The 15,676-nt window shown below is 43.5% G+C and overlaps 1 protein-coding gene across 1 annotated transcript in view; it reads left to right on the top strand.

The window, feature by feature from the left end:
• Positions 1-15,676, top strand: part of ANTXRL (ANTXR like) — a 59,068-nt gene that overhangs the window by 32,457 nt on the left and 10,935 nt on the right. The window contains exons 13-17 of the mRNA XM_082002167.1: positions 1,084-1,179; positions 1,899-1,937; positions 5,023-5,121; positions 6,760-6,927; positions 8,019-8,099. Coding sequence (XP_081858293.1) covers positions 1,084-1,179; positions 1,899-1,937; positions 5,023-5,121; positions 6,760-6,927; positions 8,019-8,099 — 483 coding nt within the window. The remainder of the gene's footprint in view (positions 1-1,083; positions 1,180-1,898; positions 1,938-5,022; positions 5,122-6,759; positions 6,928-8,018; positions 8,100-15,676) is intronic.

Below are 15,676 nucleotides of genomic sequence, written 5' to 3'. Positions count from 1 at the left end.
AAGGAAAGAGCATGTCCCAGCACACCACTGCCCATCTGCAAGAAACGTTTAATTTCCAAAAAAACATGTGCTCTGCATGTTTTGCGGGGACCAAGTGGCATATGAAGACCTGCTTTCCTGTAGTCATCAGAGCAGTACACAGAGTTAATACCTCTTCTGAACACACTGACGTGAAAAGCTCCAAGTGCAAAGAATCCATCAAGATTTACCCAGGAAAATGAGAGCTGTGATTCTTTCTGGTTGCCTGGCTGCTCTGGAAAGCTAATTTCAAGTGTTAACACTTGACATTTTTTGGATTCTAGTAATTTTAAAGAAAATTTAACTTTGATGTTGAATGTAGCCCCAGAGTCCCACTGTTTTCTGCAGAGAAATAAATTCTGAAAGAATCAGAAATGCTTAAGATCAAGATTACAGCATCTCATTAAAAATAGTCCAACCAGCCCTAGGAAGCAGACCAAGAACGAGCAGTATTAAGGACTAGTTTGCATAATCACTCAGGCTGGGGTTGCGTGTGCATTTTGAGTCAAGAGGCAATACGGGCAGACTTGGGAGCTGATGAGGCTGAGCGTGTAAGTTGTGCTCCGTTGATGTTGAGATGCAAACAGTTACCCATAAGCTCTTAGCTCCAATATTCCCATTCTTTGAATATCAGCATTTACATATTCTGCATCTCTAGTGATGAAGGGTTACTCTGCACACCTGAGAGTCTGTGGTCGTGTAGTTCGCAATGCCTCTCTGACAGTATTAAGTGATGTGTCAGCACAGATTTGGGAATGGTTTGTATACAAGTTTAACACCCTTGAATCTAGTGGGCTATAAACATACCATAATTTTATACCTCAATTATACATATACACACCACAAACAGGAGGTGCTTCCCTGAATCCTGACTTCAGATACAGATTTGTCACACCAAATACTGATGTGACCCTAATGATACCAGTGATTGACTGCACGATCTACCTGAGACCTCGTAGCGAGTGAAACCGGGCTTGTTTTGCCCAGTCTAAATGTGTAGCTTCAGGGCTCCTGCCTTGTTTGTGACGTGCACAGATTACTCAGAAGTAATCATCTTGTTTGCAGCTGACTGGGACCATCCTTTTCATTTCTCTCCTGATTCTCTTTCTGCTGCTGGCTCTGGCTCTTCTGTGGTGGTTCTGGCCCCTTTGCTGCACGGTGGTAAGTACAGGTTTTTATTCTTTTGACTTGGTTTCATCTCTTCTCTGTGAAAGCACAGCGTTAAAGTGTTGGAGTGGGTGGTTAACTTTGTCTAAGAAAAATGCTGCCTGGTTTGTAAGGCCCTGATTCAACAAATTACTTAAAGTGCTTGTTGAAGTCACTCTGGTCTGGGTTTTTGAACGCTGCAAGACCTATGTGATTTTTGACACCGAATGAGAAGTTTGCGTGAGCTCGTGGACATGACCCAAGTTTCTGTAGGGATTGAGACCTCCTTAGAACAATATTTGAAACCTGCTGCAGAAAAGTGTAATGGAACTGATTTACTCATATGTGCATAAGCTGTTAACTGTCCTTTTTAGAGACAAGAGTTAGATTTGTGGTTTTTTTTATTCAGAGGAGCTGCAGATTCTGAGTGAATACTTTGCACTAGCTTAGTAATTATATGACATTATTAAGGCAGAACTGCCAGAATATGAAGCTGTATTCTGAGTTACTTTAATAGGGTACTTCTTGACTAATCAGATAGTTCAGTGTGATAGATTTAGTTTCTCATCTGCATTTATTTTATGCCTGCTGAAAAGCAATGGGACTAATGAGAGGATTGAATGTGGGGGAACGGAGCAGAGCAACCCATCTGTGATATGAGCAAGAAAGCAGAGAGGACAGGTGGATAAACCCCACCATTATCTCAGATTTCTCCCATTGTTTATATATTCCAGGTGATCAAGGAGCCGCCGCCACCTCCACCTCCAGAGCCTGTAAGTATGCTATTTTGGAGCCGTTGCACTGTCTGCAGCCGCTGTAGCGTATTGTGCTGCCCAGGGAACATCAGCCCGGTGGGTGTCTTAATGACACCATGAAGGCTGTGAGGGGAAGTCTCGTGGGTCAGGACAGTTATTTCTGCCTTCTGGCCTCTTTATATACATTCAGATTATTTCCATCCACGGGGACAGTAATTGTGTACCTCAGAAGTCCACAGACCAACAGTTCCTATGGTGTTTTGCTCCTTTTGCTGCGCATCAAACAGGTTGTAAGCAAGTCCTTGCTTCTCAAGCTGTACTGAAAGCTGTCCCTCCTCCTGTAAAGCTGCCGTTGTTCCCGGCAGGAGTTTAGCCCGGTTTGGCAGTAAGGAACAAAGTCTGGCAGCTGGCAGAAAGGACAGTGAAGGCCACTTTCTTGTGGCTTTAGTACAGGAGAGGGAGACAAGAGCCTGGCCTGGCTGTGACTCTGCTGAAGAGTCACCTTTAAAAGGACATTTAGTCTTTCTCCATTTAGCTTGTGAGCTGTGTGAGGCAGGGTTGTATTTAGCTCTTTTTGGGACAGTAACACTCTGACCCTGACCTCACTGACTCTGACCTCAGCTTAGTTTGACTGTACTAATTGCATGAAAGTAATAAATAGAAGTACCTCCAGAGAAAACTTATGCCTGCCTTTATTTTTCCTAGGCCTAGACAGTTAAATGATGGAAAAATACTTGCCTAACCCACAAGAGAAGCTTACAGTTTGCTGCTAACTTGCTGTAACTTGGCATGAATATCAGGAGGCAACCACAGCTGCTGTTTTGAGGTTGCCAGAGGCCACCATTACTCTGTATGTGATCCTGTTGCTTGTCCTAGGCAGCAGCACTGTGACTTTCGAACGGGCACCAAAAATCACGCTGGTTTTAGGGTGATTAGTGTTGTCACGAAGCACGCAATTGCAGCCGTGCTGTGTTTGGGGGAGGTTTCAGAGAGCATCGCACCCCTGCAGCAGGGTTCCCAGATGCTTTGCAATTATTCTGATCAGCAGAGATTTTAAACGCAATCAAAGAGACTGTGAGCTGATGTAAGCCTCCAGGAATAACACAGAATACAGATGTTATCCATCCCTTTATTTGGCCTTGTTTTTATCCAGTATGGATTGCTGTTTTCTTATACTTAGCACTAGCCTCCCTAGGTATGGTGACCTGCTCTTTAGCTGACATAGTCTGGTATTGCTGCTATTAAACTGAATATAGTTATCTAAAACTTGTTCTAAACCACAAGCATTAGATTTCCCTGGCTTTTCAAAATGTATGTAGTAGCTGTTGATGTTGCTTTTCTGTGTGTGCAGTGTAGGGGATATTTGATATAAATCCTTTCTCAGCTGAAAAACCTGTGCTAGATCCCATGGAAGAGGCAGGATATTTTATGTAGTACTCAAGTTCACAATGAAATCAAATATAAATGAATTAAAACTGCTGATGTAGTTCGCTGGGTACTGTTTTAGATGTGGCATGAAATGGGATAAAACTTGTTTGTGTATTTGTTATACTCTTCATAAAAAAAAAAACAAAAACAAATCCAAACTAAAATAACAACAAAACCTAACACCAAACCACAGTGCCTTCCTTGTATATTTATTTCCCTGACTTAGGATAAAGACAAAACAACTTCAAAAAACCTCAACCAAAAAACCAAACCAACCAAACAAAAAAACAAAAAAAACCCAAAGCCAAAATTAACCTTACTAGTTAATGGAAATGTCAACTCTAGTCTTGCCTGGACTTAGTAAAGAATTTGTTGGAGGAACTGACCCATGAACCATAGCTGAGAGATCAGATGTCACTGAATAGCTGATGGAAATACCTTTCTCCAAGGCATAACCTGAGAGTTAAATATGAACAAACAAAAATTAAAGCATACTTTTTAAAAGCTGTTACTGGCTTTTGGACTCTCAATTCTTTTTATATTCCAGTAGAAACATGTAGGGCAATTTTCAGAAAATGTCACCTAGTAATCTGACAACAATTGGTGTCCTTCTCTAGTATTTGGATTTCACTTGATTTTTAAATTTTTTTTTTAGTGAAAAATAAGTCCAGGCAGTGTTTCTAGGAACATACTTGTACTGATGAAAGTTAGTGGCAAGCACTGCATATGGCCAGTCCAAGAGCAGCACACACATCTGCATATCAGCATAAGGTGTAGTAATTTGTCTTTATTAAAAGGGCGTGAGGGATGAATATGGTCTTGTGGGAGGTTTGTTGGGCCCTTTCCTCAGTTACGTGTGTACTTGGAGAGTATCATGTTGTGACTTTTGGCTGCCTCAACTCAGTGTAATGATAGGGAGTTTGAGAAATCCCAGTGACTTCTATCAGCTCAAGGTGATAGAGCTGGAGATGTGTTTCCAGGGTTGTCAAACCAGAAACATTTGCCAGCTTTTAGTTAAGCGAGAACAGAACAATGAAGTAAAACCCTGATTCAGGCTCTCCCACGTTCCAGAAAAATAATCTGCAGTCTTTATAATTGTGGGTCAAAAACTGGATCTGAGCTTCCTGACAATTTGGAGGTGCTCCAGTCTGAGTCTGTTCAAAACTGTACAGCTTGAACCAGACTCTACAAAGAATCAGGCAGCGTAGAATGACTGGTTACAGCTGCCATGAGAAAAAGTCTGATGCACATGTTAGAAAACTCACAGTGGTAGCTTTTTTCCCTGTTAGGTGACATTAAGTTCTAAAAGCGCAGTTAATAAACGATTTCTTTGGGCTAACTGATGGCTGCATTTTCTGCATAGCATAGTGGCAAGTCAGTATAATGTATGATTCATCGCCACTTTGCCTTCCCTTACAAGTCAGTTGTGATTTTGAAGCTCAGTGCATGTTTGACTAAATAAAAGCTGCCCGGAGAGAGGAATAGGCAATCCTCTTTGGCTTCCCTAGTTAAAATTGCAGCTGCAGAGACAAGAGACTTTTGTTATTTGTCAGCAAATAAGTATAACACAGAAAGCCAGATATCCAAGGATTGGACCGTAGGATGTTAATTTGTTTTCCATAGTTTATGGTGTTTATGTGAGAACAGCTGTAATATCTCCCTGCCTTTCCCATAGGACTCAGATGATGAAGATGGATTGCCAAAGAAAAAGTGGCCAACTGTGGATGCATCTTACTATGGAGGTCGAGGTGTTGGTGGGATTAAGAGGATGGAGGTATTTGGCTTGTTCTTTAGCGTTGTAAAGATCAGCACGTTTAATTATAAATTGTAACAATATGTTCTTATGTGATTCTTAAAGCTACCTTGATGGACTAGAGACTGGGATTTAATTAGGGCTTGTCCATCTGATTGCACCTGCTGTCCAAGTAACAGACAGCAAGCTGCCATCATTTGCATGAATAATTTAATGATTCTAATATTATGAGACAGAAAATTTGCAGATTAAGAAATGGGATAAGCACCAAAAGAAGTTTTGATTTACTGAACCAAACCCTTCAGTGCAGTTGGGTCCAGTTCTCGTGTCTCAGGCAGAGCTACACTGCTTTTGAGTATTTGAGGGTACCATCTACACTGTGCCTGGCTGGCTGGAAACAGTTGGTTTGGGGAATTTAAACCACTGATTTTTCTTTCTTTTCCCCTCTTTTTTCTTTTTTTTTGTTTGGTTTTGGGTTTGTTGGGAGCTTTTTTTGTTGGTTTCTTTTTTTTTTTTCTGTTGAGCATTAGCTCCTAATGCACATCTGTGTTGAAATTAGCTAACAAATCAAATCTTGCCCTGGGATTCATGCACAAGCCAGTCCTCATGTGTACAGTTACTGTGAAAGAAATCTGCCTTGTGCTGTCCTATTGCATATATACTCCAGAGAGTCAGTGCATAATGCTATGATCACCTGATAACTCCTGTAAATAACCATGTTAGTGAAATCAATCCAGTATTCCTAACCATGGATAATACAAAGCAGGGAATTGTCACTCACCTGTATCAGCTGAGGGCCTAATGAAACTCCCACTAGATCTAACTGGCAGCTGAGAGAGGGGGACTAATGTAATCCATCTGAGGATCTGGACCAAACTAGAGCTAACAGAATAAAAGTGATGGCTTCCCAGCAAGTCTCTACAAGTCTGCACTTGAAGTATTGCATCTTAATATCCTTAACCATTTCCCTTGAGAGAATTTTATCATTGATGCTGAGTAACCCTATGGAGTGTATATTGCCCTTGAAAGCAGGATCACATTTCTGTTTGAGGTAAGTCAGCCAAATTTCAGCTTGAAAAAAATAGCATATAGTGTGTGAAGATAAAGTTACTGACCTCTCTTGTGACTGTGCAAGGTCATCTTTGGAAGGGCTGTTCTTAGCAGTAGCTGCACAAGTTTGAGGTCTGATAAACCATTCACATGCTTGTCCATTGACCCTTTTTTCACTTTTGAACTGAACCACAGGAGCTGCTTAGAGCTAATTGTAAAGACTGTCTACCTTCAGCTGGTGGTGCTGCTCCCTGCTTTTTGCATGAGGCAATGGGAAGTGTATTACACCTGTGTCCTATCAGAGCTGGGCAGAGTGCTTCAGATTTCCCTTGGAAATGGGTTAATCTGCCCTGGATGCTGTGAAGTCTCACAACACCTTAGGTTACTGGAAGGTGCAAAGATTACTAGTTCAAGCTGCATTTGAGTGAGACTGTTGGACTTTTAAACGTGTATTTCTGATTACAGTGGGAGTTTGGTGCCTTCATAAATTTGGTTTCATGTCTGGTGCCACTGGGTTATCTGGGGGAACTAGATTAATGGCTGTGAAAACTATCTGCTGGTGGGAACTGCTGAAGTGTCTCTACTTACAGTGTGGTCTCCTGACTTCAGGTGCGATGGGGAGACAAGGGGTCAACAGAGGAAGGAGCAAAACTGGAGAAACCCAAAAATGCTATTATTAAGTTGCCAGAACAGGAGTATGAGCCATGGGAACCCAAGCCGAAAAAGCCCCATGTGAGAAAACCAACTTCCCAGCGGAAATGGTATACTCCGATCAAGGTAATGCATCTGCCCCTCACTTCTACTAAGTCTCTTACATCACTTGTGTTACTACATCCCGCTTCCTTAGCGCAGCCTTTCTTAGAGCGGAGCTGGGAGACCTTATTTAGAAAAATGGCCAGTAACCCTCAACTTTGCCTGTATCTTGGAACATGCATTTCACCTGGCACTGTGTGGCCATGGCTTTTTGATGAAGACTGGAGGGTGTGGGGGGGCATGAGTAGAAACTTTCTCTCTCTCAGCTCACATCTTCTTTTCAAGTACTTTTGCACAGCCTGGATTGCAACAGCAGCTATCTTGACTCTTAGGGAGGGTGGGGGGGTGCGTGTGCTGTTTTGTGCCACCTCAAGACAGTATATAAAGAGGATCAAAAAAACTGCACCATCATTGCTTTGACTGCACTGTGGCTAAGGCCTTGGGTTGGGATTCAGCTCTGTTCCCCTCTAGTCCAGCCACAAGATGTAGTGTTTGATTTTTTTGGGCAAGTCGCTCAGTCTCTCCACACTTTCCTCATTTCTCCCATGTCATTATAGTATCTGGTGTCTCTCTGTCTTTTAATGTATGTATCCTCACACAACCCTTGAGGCAGGGCAGAGCTGTTACCTCTGCTCACAGAGAAGGAAGCTGGAGGGCTAGCGCAGGCCAAGGGAGCACAGATCAGTTTAACAGTGCTCGAATTTATTGTCTGGAAAGTACCTGTGAATTTTACAGCCTGCCTAGGTAGGTAGTCTTGTGGCTGTTTATCCATGCTCCAGCTTGTCTCCCATCAGTACAGTACTTTTGTTGTTCTGCCTTTTGTTAACATAACACCTGTCTAATTGTACCTCTTAGGGGAATTGTTCACATTAAACTACAGTCATCCTTAGTGAGTTTTGAGCAGGCTGAATTTGGCCCATTGCATATCAGGTACATGTTACCCCACTGAGGTCTCTTTTCTGTCTGTCCAGATGAGTGGTATACAGAGGGCAAGGGCACAGGAGCGATGTTGATGCAGATGGTTTAATACAGAAAGACTGGATTAACTCACCTGTACTTTAATCTCATGCTGTTTTCCCCAAATTTCTTGGTCACGTTTTTAATTATTATTACAGGGCAAACTTGATGCGCTGTGGGCTTTGGTTCGACGAGGCTATGATCAAGTATCTCTTATGAGACCGCAGCCAGGGGATAAGGTAAGGTGTCAGAAACATACTGGCATGTCACTTCTCTGTTAGCTGCAGCAATGCTCTTTGCCCCCAACCACCCCATCTTTTTTTTTTTTCTTCTTTTTTTTTTTTTTTGGTGAGCTTGTCTCTCTTCATATTACCCTAAGTCTAAAAATTTGTCATAAGAACCAGAGATTTCAAAATGAGCTAAAATGTTTGCTGTGGCATCTATTTAAAAGTACTGCCCCAAGAGGCCAACAGCAATGTCTCCACTGTGATGATTTGAGCAGACTAAGGAAGAAGCTGGCTGGCCACAGTAGTGTATGAGATCTTCTTCAGCCATATAAGCTCTTAGCCTTTTTTTTTCTGGGAACTTGTGTTGAAGTCAAAGGAGAGGTTCTTAGTGGGTTCTGAGGAACTAGAATGTTTTGAATGTAATATACAGTAGTTCAACAACAGTAATTATCCTTCCTACCCAACTTCATAAAGATTCTTCTCAGATTTAGTAATACAGTTAAGTGATTCATGAGATATAATTCATTAACTGTGCAGGTGGTGATGAAGGAACAAATTATAGCAACAATAAAGGAGAATAAAGTTGCTGCAGAATTCCATGCAAAGACTCATTTCTTGGTCATATCCTATATGGAGGCAGAGAGCATCTCCTGCCTTGATAAAGTCTATTGGCCAAACATAGGTCAGGAGTAGATTCCTCCTGGGAGGATGCAGGGAGTTTGTGCCTTTCAGAGCCCCAGAGAAGTCTGTGCTGCCCCGGGTCACTCATGAGAGCTTAGTTCAGAGCTCTCTCATGATTTCCCTCTGAGAGCCTGGCACTGTTATAGTTGTCTCTATCTTGTTATTCTGGGGGCACAACTCTGTAAGAATTGAGTGCTGCTGCTGCTTTGGGCTGTTGCACCTCCAGATTTGGCTTTCTGCAGTGGAGCTTTGAAGCACGAGGACCGAGCAGAGACACCATCTTTCTCCCTTCAGTGGCCCTTCTCTGGCCAGAGTCCATACATTTTGTCACCTTTGCTTTAGGGGAAGGGGCTAGAGTTACAGCCGCAGGGGCCATGGAGCGCTTTCCTGGGGTAGGAGTGGTGCAGAGGCCCTTGTGCTGGGCTTGTCTGCCTGGATGATTTTTACACCTAATAACAGTCTGAAAAAGCAGCCCTAATTTGTGTATCTAGGGCAAATATATTACATCCCTATAACTTTTGGCAAAATACTGTTAGGGCATTTGTCTAGTTATTAACCAAACATATGCAGCTTCAGTATTTAAAGTTTAGTCTCTTCCCTTTTTCTTTTGGTGTGTAAGGAAACTAAGAGAACAGATACAGCTTCCTCCTATGCTACGTTGTAAAATGGTCTTAACTGTTTCACTAAGCTGCATTTTTGAGGCAGCTGTGCCTTGAGACACCTTATTTACTTTTTAAGCACGATCTAGAGCTTCTGAAAAGGCTCTTTAGGCCCAGCTGTATTTTGATAGCACTAACATTGTATAATGTGAATCTATCCTCAGCTTTTCACTCCCTGGGTTGGTACGTTTCGATCAGTGCAGCGCACAACAGAGCCTCTGTTAGCCTGTGCGGTCAAAAAACATGCAGGGGTCTGGCTCCGAACAGGGATCCTCAGTTCCTCGCCTTCCAGGTCTGCTGTGGGGAGGACGAGGGACTCAAAAGAGGCAATGTAAAACAGAGCAAGCTGAGGGATTATTGTACCAGGGAGAACATTAGAAAATCAAACATACATCTGGGAAATAGGGTGGAAAGAATCCTATTGAGCCGGATTTGGTGGAAGAATAGGATCATCTCTGTTCCCTGGCCTGTGAAATTAGCTAAAGCTGAAGAATCTTGAAAGTGAATCAAGAAAATGACTAGACACCCTTCTGCTGTAAAAAATAAAGTATATCACAGGCCTGTATTTCATGGAGAAAGCTAGCACAGAAAAGAGCAAGATTATTATTGATTGGTTGGCTTTTCTAGTAGCAATCCCTCGGTGGAGAATTGGCTCCTTGTGAGCTAGGCTTTTGGCGGAGGGGAGTACATACATACGTCTATACGAGTATACACACACGTGCACGCAATTACTTACTTTGTGGCTGAAGAATGAGGAAGTCAAGTCAGTGCTATGAGTGACCAGCAGCATGGAGAGGCTGGAGCTCTGGCTGTGCCGAGCTGGAGGAGCCCAGGAGCAAGCTCACAGCTCCGCTCAACCCAGCCCCAGTGGGGACAAGGTCACTCATCCTGTACAGGTGTGCTGGCAGCAGTGGATGGATTTTGGTTTACTGTTGGGTAGACATGAAAGTACAGCCTGACGTGCCTTAGTGCACCATGTTCTTCCAGACTGCACCATCCAGTCGCCGGTGACTGTGTGGTGATCTTGGAGAGGGGCATTGCTTTGCTTTGTGGTTGGGTTTTGGGGTTTTTTTTTTGGGGGTTGGGGTGGGGTGGGCAGGCTGGAAGAGTTCTTTGGGGATGTTTTGTTTGTTTTTTTTTTTTTTTTTTTATTTCAAGGTAATTTCATAGTTGTCTTGGTTGTTCAGGAAAACTTAGAGCTCAGAAGGCAGAAGGAACACACAATTTTAATTGTGTTTTGGGAGTGGCATTTGGATTTGTAACTCAAAAAATTCCGATCTCTGAATATCCTAAAATCAGTCAAATTACGATTTTTACATTTTCAGGGATTACCAGAGGTGTAGGTTGTTTCGTACTGGAACAAGATAACTCATTGAAGTTACATTTTCCAAATTTTTTTTTCACAGTTTACCTCACTAAAAAAAAGTTGTCAGTCTCCATTTTTATTGCTACAGTGGGGCTACTTTTTGTAGCCATTGTGGGAAATTATAGAAGAACATTTTTTTTTTTTCTGCATAATGAAAATACTAGTTATAGTACTAAAAGAACATCTACAATATTTTTCTTCCTGTATATTTTGCAAAGCTTTTGGGACAGGGGAAAGATGTCCAATCAGAATTTTTTTACATTAAAACACTCTTTAAAAACTCTTTTGGAAAATGTAATTTCTTTCCTCATTTGAAAATGAGTACTTTCAATTTGGGAGCTTTTCTCCCCCCAAAAAATGTGAAAAGTACTTGTAGAAGAAGTATTTGATAGTTTCCTTGATAGTTTTGGTGAAAAACAAAAGATGTTAATGTTTTTCATTGGTTCACTGATGTATCTGGTTTTGTCAGAGAAGCAAAAAGAAGTTAAACATTTTTCAGAGCTGTTCAGCATCTTCCCCCACAACACAGCCCTCTTTGGCTCTGCAGAACATGCAGGGAAGGCAGTATTGCTGCCCTAGGTTTTCAAAACATGACTTCTACCCAACTCCCATCATGATACGAGGTTAAAAATGGCACTGTTTGTACTTCTTGAGCCCTCATGTGGTGCAGCATATTCCAGAGTGTGTGTGAGAGCCTTGCAAGTGGAAATTCAGGCTGAAGCGTGTGTGTGTGTGCAGGAATACGGGGCTGACTGCTGCAAGGGGCTCTGTTGCCCTTTGTTCTGGGTGGCCAGGGCTGCTGTCTGTCCCTCCTCATTTCTTCCTTTATCATGATCCTGTTGCCTTTCCCAAACCACCTGCTCTTTTCCCTACTTGTGACCCCCTGGGACTCCTGCCCTAGACATTCTCTTCTGTTTCCTTCTGTGGTTTCTTCCTCTCCGTGTGGTCTCTGTCAGTCCTTGTTTCCCTGCACCTCCCCTCGATGAGGCAGACTGGTGCCCCGCAGTCCTGCCCGATGGAGGAAAGCCCATCCTGAAAGCGATGGGCTGGTGGCCAGCCTCTTTCCCCTGTTCCTCCCATGCTGCGGGAACAGAGCCACTGGTAGGAGCGTGCCCTGGGTATGGCTTTGATGCAGAGCTGACTGAGGCTCCCCAGAGCTCTCCTGTCCTGGCTGGTGCTTTCCAGGGCATGGCAGGGACTTCTCAAGAAAAGGATGGCAGGATGGATGGCCCAGCAGTATTCAACAGGATTGTATTAATGTGTTAAAACCACAGGTGCTTTTCGGAACTGACTAAAGAAAACCAGCCAAGCACAAGCTCTGATGCCCCTTGTCCTGGAAGCTGTGCCTGCAGTGTTTTGCTTGGCTTTGCAGACAGCTCCTCCTCTTGGTCTCCGTTCAAGATCATGTCATGGTCCCACCACTGAAATTGGTTGTTATTAGTTTGGCAAATACCTCAGTAAAGGGTCACGGGACTCTGCTCACTCGGCTTTTGCAGGTCACCTCGGCAGGAGCTCCTGTTGCACCAGGATGGGACAGCAAGGGATAAACACGCACTTAGCTCTACCCCATCATTAGCAGAGAGGCTGCTATTTGTGGGATGGCTTTTTGCTGAGCTCTCCGACAGCATCAGCAGAGGAGTAAAGAGATGAAAAAGAGCTAGCGGCTCTCCTGCAGATTGCTGGGCTTTCTTCCTTGCAGTGATGTACAAAGGTGAAGCCTTGATAGGCATTTGTGCTACTGCTGCAGTGATGGATCCCTCAGAGCTAGGCTACTATTCTTCCCTTCCTCCCCCAGAAATTTGGGACTTAGGGAACCAGCAGTCACTCTTCTGGCCCATCAAAGGGATTGATGGCTCTGAGGTGGGGACACTGTGCTCATCCAGCAACAGGGAGCATGTCAGAGTGGCTAAAGGGCCTGGCAAGCTCTGCGCTGCTCAGGATACTCAGGCTGCCTTGAGGACTTCCCCTTCGCTCTGTGTTGGTGTCTTCCTGAGGTTGGCTATGAGCTTGCAGGGCGCTGCTGTGAAGATTGGAGTTTGGGAAATATTAATGTCTGGCTATCTTGACGTATCTCATAGAAACCTCAGTATGTTCTGGGGCAGGTTGTCAATAATCTCTGCGAAAGGGAACTTTCAAGCTCCTCTTCTTGGCCTTATGGATCAAAAGTGGGCCTGTTCCCAGCACCAACAAATAAACATTAAAAGCCTCAATATGTGCAGAGAGGAAGGTGAGATGCGTCTTTCAAATGTTCTGCTTAGTTGCTGCTTTCAGCAAACCCATTCCATTTTGCATTTTGGCACATACTGTCACAGGAAATTCTCAGAGGCTCGGTTTACCAAAAACCTCAACTAAAAAAAGGAAGGGGGGGGGGGGGACGACACACCGGACATTTTTCCCCCCAGGCAGAATTGCTCTTGTTTACTTTAAAGCTTTAGAAAGTTATCTCATTTTTGTCACTGAAAATTACGTGCAAGAGAGAGTGAGAGTGTAGACTGGATTTTGCTGTCACCATCACCCTTGTATACTCATGGGACTTAGAAAAAAGCAATGCTTTAGCAGTACTACCCTGTGGTTTGCACATGCAAAGCCCTTTCCTGGGGAAGGGGACTAGAAGCAGGCTGTTGTACAAAAATCTGAAAGCCTTTTTTTACCTTCTTCATTCCATAAAACTGAAGGTAAAAGGGCTGCTGTGCAGGCAAAAATTTCACAAACTATGAGCTGCTGGTCATATTGAAGCCAGGACTTCTGGGTCCTTTCAGGTTCTCACCATTGAGTCACTGTGTGACTTTAAACAATGCACAGCAGCTGGCATTTTAAACACCAGCCTCTGAAATGAGAACAGGACTGCTCAGGTTCCTTATCCTGTGCGTCCCTTTCAAAATGATCACTCTTAAGCTGATAGTTTGTTAAAGCTCAGAAGGTCTGATTACCCTCAAATTTTTAGTGATTCCCTGTAATGCTGGCCATGAAACCTATGTGCCTTAGTTTTCCCAACGGCAAAATAATCGTGAGAACACAGTATTTACCTTCCTTACAGCTGCGAGGTTTAGTTAAGGCCCCAGATGAATGGTGGGACATCAAGCCTATGGATTATTAATGACTAGTAATTATTTTCTGGCTGCTGCCCACAGGTGGTCGTCAGTCTGAATGCAGCCTATGGGGATGGCACTCCATGCTAGCTGCCCGTGTACCAGTGCTGTTTGGAGCTCATACTAATTACTTCGTTTCAAGACCAAGTAACGGCCTTTAACAGGCTTCCCTGCCACTGGCTTGGAGATGCGTTGTAATCACCCAAGTAGTAATTGGCAGAGCTGCAGGGGGTGCTGGAAAAGCAGCACTGAGCTCCTTCAGGCTGTATTCATCAGAGACCGCTGCCTGGTTCTGGGGCTTTTCTCCCTTTGCTTAACCTTTCTGGAGCCAATTACCTTCATAAGCTGATGAAAAATTAAATAGATGGGGACATCACCTGCCACAGTAGGTGATCTCACTTCGTCACTTTCAATGAAGGTGTGACACATGTAGCCCCCATTTTCCTTTTTTTCCTTTTTGCAAAGGATACCGGTATCTGTAAGGTTTATTCCTGCTGTATGGGGAAAGAAGCTCCTTGGTGTGGGACCACTGTCCTAATGTGCAGTTCCCGGGATGTGCTGAGCACTGAAGCTGGAAATATATAATGGATGACAAATTAATTTCCTGTCCTGTAAGAAGCCGCCGTATGGGCATTACTTCTCCCTTGTGCCAGGAGCATGTTACTTCTGATGTGGAAGAAGAATTCCCAAATGGGCTTTGGGGATGGATGCTGCTTCTCTGCCCCTGGGTGGAACTAGCAGTGTGTCCATATCTTTGGGAGCTGGAGGCTCTTCTGAAGGTTGGGTACAAATTCCAGGACTGGTGCTACTTAGGACAGGCTACACACCAGGATGAAGGTGAATTGTGGTTAAGACACTGTGCTGTGGCTTCAGAGACCCTGGCTGTAACTGATCTAAGTTACTTTGCTTCTGCTGTACGGTAATAATACAGTTCTGTTCCACAGTAATAAATGAGATGAACAGTAAATTCTAGGAGGGTGACACCATGTTCCTAATGGCACTTTGAGCACTTCATAGATTGAGTCTGTTAGGTGGACTGGGGGCTCTTCTGCTACTCTTAAAGCATATGTACCACTTTGATATTTCTGTGATTTTTATGGTAAAGGAACAGGTTAATCAGGTCTGATTCTCATTTTTTTTTTGTAGGGAACGTGACTTTGGGATAAGAACTGGTGACTTAGTCCCTTGTTAACTGCAACTGTGACATGTCTGCCTTGGAGGAATAAGCTCTTGCATGTTGTTATCACAGTTTTCCAGGCAGCATTTCATTGATGCTCCACAAGCACACTTAAAAGTACAGTGTGTCTAAGCTATGCAGGCCTGGCTCAGAGTCAGGTAACTATCTTGGGGCTTAGGAGGAAGCCCACAACTGAAAATATATCTCTTCTGAAAAGACAAGTGCGCAAATGCACATGCAGTTGCTTACTAGGATTGCCTGTACAGATCCATGGTTTGCACATGCAAGTGAACAGATAGGCTGCGGCAAATACGTTTATTCATTCCTTGGCAGCACCCCTGGATGACCTTGGGCAGAACCCCATGGTAACCTTGTTTCAGTTGAATTGGTGGGAGCTCTGCATTCCTCATTGTTTTCTGAGTTGGGTAAGGGTCCAGAACTTAATCTACCCAGCCTTCCTTAGCTCTCTGCTTACATACTTCTAGTAACTATGTACAAATCAGTTTCCCCATATGCAGAATGAGTAATGCTTTGAACTTCCTCTGAATGTGTTTGAGCTCTAGAAATAAAAAACACTGTGTAAGAAAACATATTAATACTGTTATTCATACTAAAGT

This window comes from Phaethon aethereus (genome assembly GCF_964289735.1).
Source record: "Phaethon aethereus genome assembly, chromosome: 7".
Classification (NCBI taxonomy): domain Eukaryota; kingdom Metazoa; phylum Chordata; class Aves; order Phaethontiformes; family Phaethontidae; genus Phaethon; species Phaethon aethereus.
The sequence above is the reverse complement of the archived record's forward strand: the minus strand, read 5'-3'. Positions and strand labels throughout refer to the sequence as shown.